We start from the raw sequence: 6209 nt of genomic DNA, 5'->3' as shown, positions 1-6209 counted from the left end.
CAGTAGTTCTAAAGTATTGGGTACTGGGGAGGGGTGGGGGAGTGCACGCTATGTGGTAGTTGGAAATAGTAAGTTTTCTTTTGATTTTATCCCTTACTGGCCTTGCAAGCTCAGAAAAATTCTCCAAAGAGGAACTAATGAGTTTTACACACTTGGAAGAAATGGGAGGTGTACGCAAAAGTTATTGGCAGCAAGTTTAAAAGTGAGTTAAAATTTGGTATATCATGTAGTACACTTGAGTGTGCGTGTTGCTTATCACAATTTTTTTAAATTAAAATACACCGGACAGGGACTTCCCTGGTGGTCCAGTGGGTAAGTCTCCGTGCTCCCAATGCAGGGGGGCCAGATTGGATCTCTGGTCGGGGGACTAGATCCGGCATGCGTGCTGCAACTGAGAGTCAGCATGCTGCAACTAAGAAAGTCCGCAGGCCATAGCTAAAAGATCCCGCATGCCACAACTAAGACCCAGAGCAACCAAAATAAATAAATATTTTTTTTTAAATACACCTGACATAAAATTTACCATCTTAACCATTTTTAAGTGTACAGATGTGTCATTAAGTACATTCATAGTTGGGCAACCATAATAAATAAATATTTTTTTAAAAATACACCTGACATAAAATTTACCATCTTAACCATTTTTAAGTGTACAGATGTGTCATTAAGTACATTCATAGTTGTGCAACCATCACCACCATCCATCTCCATGAATCTTTTCATCCTGCAAAACTGAAACACTGTACACCTTAAACAATTCATCATTTCCTCCCTGCCCCCAGCCACCTGCAATCACCAAAGATACTTCGTATCTCTATAACTCTGACTGCTCTAGGTACCTCATACAAGTGGAATCATACAATATTTGTCTTTTTGTGACTGGCTTATTTCACTTAACGTAATATCCTCAAGGATCATCCACGTTGTAACATATATCAAAATTTCCTTCCTTTTTAAAGGCTGAATGATATTCCATTGTATTGTATACCACAGTTTATCCATTTATCTGTTGGACTCCAGTTCCTTGCACATTTTGGCTCTTGTGAGTAATGCTGCTATGAACATCAGTGTACAATATCTTTTTGCGACACTGATTTCAATTATTTTGAGCATATATACCTAGAAGTGGGATTACTGGATCAAACGGTAATTCTATTTTTAGTTTTTTGAGGGACCACCATACTGTTTTCCACAGCAGCTGCACCATTTTTTATTCCCACCAACGATGCACAAGAGTTCCAATTTCTCCACATGCATGCCAACACTTAGTTCTTTTGATAGCGGCCATCCTATTGGGTGTGCAGTGGTTTTCAATTGCATTTCCCTAATGATTAATGATATTGAGTATCTTTTCGTGTGCTTATTGGCCATTTGTCTATCTTCTTTGGAGAAATGTCTATTCAAGTCCTTTGCCCATTTTTTTTTTAAAGATTTATTTATTGATTGATTGATTGCTATGTTGGGTCTTCGTTTCTGTGCTAGGGCTTTCTCTAGTTGCGGCAAGCGGGGGCCACTCTTCATCGCGGTGCGCGGGCCTCTCACTATCGTGGCCTCTCTTGTTGCGGAGCACAGGCTCCAGACCTTTGCCCATTTTTTAATCAGACTTTTTTTTCTTTGGTTGTTGTTGAGCTGTAGAAGTTCTTTATATATTCTGGATATTAATCCTTTATCAGACATGATTTGCAAGTATTTTCTCTGATTTCATGGGTTGCCCTTTCACTGTTATGTCCTTTGGCTTATCACAATTTTTAAAAAAATAATTAAACATTAAAAAAATGAAATTTGGGGAATTCCCCGGCTATCCAGTGGTTAGGACTTGGCATTTCCACTGCCGTGGCCCGGGTTCAATCCTTGGTCAGGGAACTAAGATCCTGAAAGCTGCGCAGCATGGCCAAAAAAATTAAAAATAAAACTAAAAATAAAATTTTTTTAAAAAGTGAAATTTGAATCAGACCTCTGAAGCTTCTGCCAGAGAGAAGTCAAGAACTTCTACACCACCCTCCCATCCCCCCTCTCCCTCCCTGAAACCCCAACAGAGGATTCAGAGACTAGAGATACTTCAGTTCTCGTATTTTCTCTTTCACATGAACCTCCAAGAATCTATTCACCTCCATGCAGAAGACAGTGTGGAGGCACAGGAAAAAGGACATATGTAACCAGACAGTTACTGAAATAAGTAAGATAATTTCTAGTGCTTATATCTAATGCACTGCAAAGTAAAAATACCCAACATATGGGAGGATCTTAAAGTTTTCTCCTTGACAGTGATGGAGGTAGAATACATAATTTTATGAATACTTTTTACCATGAAGTTGATCTGGTCTATATCAAGAAATTGCCCTTTTTTTCTAGTTTTAAATTAACACTAATGGCCTGCTATAATATCTAAAATGTGTAAAACTAAGTATGAAAAAGTAAACTAAAGGAGACTGTGGCCTGTTTTTAGCAGAATTCCCTTCTGCATGCCTGAGAGGTAGGAAAACTGTACTACTGAATATCCACAAGCTAATCATATTTTATTTCTAAAGTACTCGATTCAACATATTTGTAGTCAAAGTTAGAATTTATATATTTTGCCCAGCTTTTATTAATTAACTTTTACAATATATTCAGTATATAAAGTTCTCTAGATAGTGAATAAAAGAGAAGACACACAAAAGTAATACAATTGCAAAGGATTAAAAAGTAAGTTACTATGAGAAATTTAAAAAGAAACTTAAGAAAGTGATTGTGGGGTTCATCCACTGGACCACACTACTGCCAAGTAAACTGGAAAAAACAACACTCTAAACTGAAAACCACAGACACTGAGAACAGGAATAGTTTAAGGTGTCAAGAGGTCTTTATTGAAATAATAGCACAGTTACACTTCTAATACCCTTTCCACTTGTATACAATAGGTTAAAAATGCTTGCTACATACAGTGCACAGACAGTTCAATAATTAGAACCAACTCAACTTCATTTGAAATAAATAAAATAGGCTATTTAATAATTTAAAGTAAAATTACTGTACAATATGAAAATAAAGATACATAAATGTTAGGATCTACAATGCCATAGAAATAAAATCATTATTCTGCATTACACAAAACAGTGCAAGAAAAGAATCCGAATAAGCTTTTGGAGTGCAAAGTTTAAATTTTCCATTTTAAATTATCATGCAGACATAGCATTTCAAGCCATGCTATAGTCTATGGCAAAGTTTTTAATTTTGAAGAGGAAAAATGCTAGCCGGTAAATTTACTGTACCATCAAGTGTTGCATCACATAACGCTGCTGCTCTGCCTACAGTACAGTTTAGAAGGGAGGTATCTTGTTGCATCCAAAAAATTGAAATTAACAAGTTTCTGAAGCAAACACATTTACCTTTTAAGCCTGAAACAAAATAATGTGACAAAAGAGTAATTCTGTCCCTGGGTTTAAGAAAAAAGAAAAGGCCTATACCACATAATGAACTAAGAAGCAGTTTTCCACCCACTTTTAAACTCCATAGTGATCCTTAGTTAAAACAACAATGTTAACTCTGGGGAGACATATAAAATTCTGATCTCTAGCTGACAAGTGATACAATATCATGGGATTGTGAGAAAAGCAAAAGTAATTTCTGAATATCTATGTTTAATCTGTGTAGAACTTGGTTGCATTACATGTAATAATATGCTTAAAGTATAGTTCAGTTTCAATGTGTATATAAAATTGTCATTTAGGCGAAGACCAAGGAATGCATTTAATACTAAACTGTAAACACATCAGCCACCTTGACTTAGAGTGCACACTGACAACATAAGCGCTCTTCCGCAGACTTTGGCAACAAGACTACATATAGCAAGTCACAGCAGCACGAGCTCACATGGAAGACTGAAAGCACTGCAGAATAATACCACCCAACAGCTCCTATCACAGGGATACGTGGTAATAAGGGGCCTCCTCGTGCTAAGCCACCTTCCAGGTCAGTCCGTGTTCTTCAAATCTGTAACGTTCACAACTCAGTAGTCTTAAGTCTGTGCCCTCACTGCATAGACTGACATTGGCTGTACTCTATCCACTGTACGTCCAGAGGGTTACAGTTCTGTCTGCAGAGGACGACAGGAAGGAAAGATCCTGGGTGTGCCACCTGCACTGAATGACTTTGTCCTTGTGTTCCCCCACCACCATGATAGGAAGCTGTTTAGTGAGGTCTCCTAAATTAAAGAAAAGAGATTTGACTTACAGTACAAAATATATACAGATTTCATAGACTTCCTATTACTTTAAGACATTACAGTATATAAAAGCCTAATACATTAATATAGTACATTGAAAAGTTTAAACAGTTTAAATTACTGAAGACCTAATTATGTGAGCAGTATTTGGTAACATATACACAGTAACATGACACGGCTGCCACTCTCTCCTTGAAACTCTCTCCCCTTGATATCTCCCTGACTTCAGTGCCACTACACCTCAGCCTCCTTTGATGTTTGTCCTCTTCTTCCTGAGTTAAAGTTTGGTGAATCCCAACAGTCAGCCTTCAAATTTCTTGTTCCCTGTATACCTCATCTCCTATGAAATTTCACCTAGTACCATACTACCACAGCCATTTATATACTTAAGATTCATGCACATTTCATCTCCAACCTTGACTTCTCACCTGAGCTCGACTAGTAGACAAACAGCTATTTGACATCTCACTTGACTGCCTTGACAGTCATCTTAAGTATAACTTGTTTAAAACAAACTCTTGATTTTCTTGCCTAAACCTGTTCCTCTCCCTACCTGTCTTCCTCATCTCAATGGTACCATCTGCTTGCTCATGCCCAAAACCTAGGAATCAGCACTGATTCCTTTTTCCCTCACTCCCCAAACTTAACAGAAACAAACTAAAATACATCCGTAATTCAGTCACTTCTTACTACCTCCACCTTTACAACCCTAGTCCAAGCCACCATCATCTTCCACCTGAATTGGTCCAATTGCCTCCTCACAGATATTTATACTTACACACTCTCCCTATAATTCAAAATTATTTTTAAAATTTTCAGACCATATCACTCCCTATTTTAAATCTTCCGAAGGATTCCTATTATGCTTTTTAAAATGCCTAAAAAACCCTGCCTCTGATTTATTCTCCTGCCTCTCTCTCCCTCGGTTCACTAAGTTCCAGCCACACTGGTTTCTTGCAGTGTCATGAGCAAGCCAAATCCATTCCTGCCTCAGCACCTTGACCGTGCTATGGTCTGTTCCTAAGGTCCTGGCACAGCTTGTTCTTCTCACCAGGTCTCTGTGCAAATGGCACCTCCCTGGTGAGACCTACTCTAGCCTGCCCAGCACAGTCTTCCCCTAGCCACCCTGTCACTCTCTCCTGCCTTGCTAATCGTTTAACAGCACTTGCCAACACCTAAAATTACACTGTTTACTGCTTTGCTTTTTACTGACCTCTAAAATGTAAGCTCCATCAGGAAGAAAGTTACCTGTCTTATTCATCTCTCTGTCTGTCCATAGTTGGTACACAGTAAATATTTGCTTAATGTATGTTTAAAAACAAAACTAGATACTGAAGATATAATTATACAGATTATACACTACGTTATTTTAAAGTAGCAGCAGGAGTATTGATACATAAATGTATATTTTAACATCTACCATCATTGAACTCAAAATGATTCAGTATAAAAAATGTTGATTCTTTTAAATATTTTAAAAACTATTTAACAATAAAAATAAGACTATTCGCTCAATTTAATAATTTGTTACAATTCTTCTCAATACATTTACCAAGTAATTTGCTCAGTAAAAGCTATAAAACTAAAAGTTGAAAATGCTGTATAGTCAATCACACTAGATTAACATAAAAGAAAGATTCCAAATAGAATAGGAAAGACTAAAAAAAAGGAAAGAGGTCAATTTCCATCACCTTGTAGGTCTGTCACCTTTATTTTCATATCATAGGATCCTGTTAGCAAGTAGTGAGCTCCAGGAGAGAATCGAACAGAACGAACATCACTGGAATGAGGGTGGTAACTTTGTACCATTCTTCCTCCTCTTATGTCATATAACATGCAGCTGGAATCTTCTTGTCCTGTGGCTAAGAGACGGCCACTGGGATCTACCGCTACAGATGCCACTGCACTGCCTGTATAGCAGGAGGAATGGACGGTTCGATATGCAAAAATCAATATAGCTAAACTGCAACAGCTACTTATGTTCACTGAACCATACACTAAAGAT

The 6209-nt window shown here is 37.5% G+C and overlaps 1 protein-coding gene across 3 annotated transcripts in view; it reads right to left on the bottom strand.

Moving 5' to 3' along the window:
* Nucleotides 1-3581: 3581 nt before the first annotated feature.
* WDR47 (WD repeat domain 47) overlaps nt 3582-6209 on the bottom strand; it is a 51401-nt gene continuing 48773 nt past the window's right edge. For 2 of the 3 annotated variants that reach the window (XM_061186230.1, XM_061186231.1), the window contains exons 14-15: nt 5896-6114; nt 3582-4183 (exon numbers count right to left, since the gene is read on the bottom strand). In XM_061186230.1, coding sequence (XP_061042213.1) covers nt 4041-4183; nt 5896-6114 — 362 coding nt within the window. In that variant the 3' untranslated portion in view covers nt 3582-4040. The remainder of the gene's footprint in view (nt 4184-5895; nt 6115-6209) is intronic. The other variant, XM_061186232.1, reaches the window with a different exon arrangement.

The sequence above is a fragment of the Eubalaena glacialis genome, chromosome 3 (genome assembly GCF_028564815.1).
Source record: "Eubalaena glacialis isolate mEubGla1 chromosome 3, mEubGla1.1.hap2.+ XY, whole genome shotgun sequence".
NCBI lineage: Eukaryota > Metazoa > Chordata > Mammalia > Artiodactyla > Balaenidae > Eubalaena > Eubalaena glacialis.
This window is presented reverse-complemented; position numbering and strand designations above follow the sequence as displayed.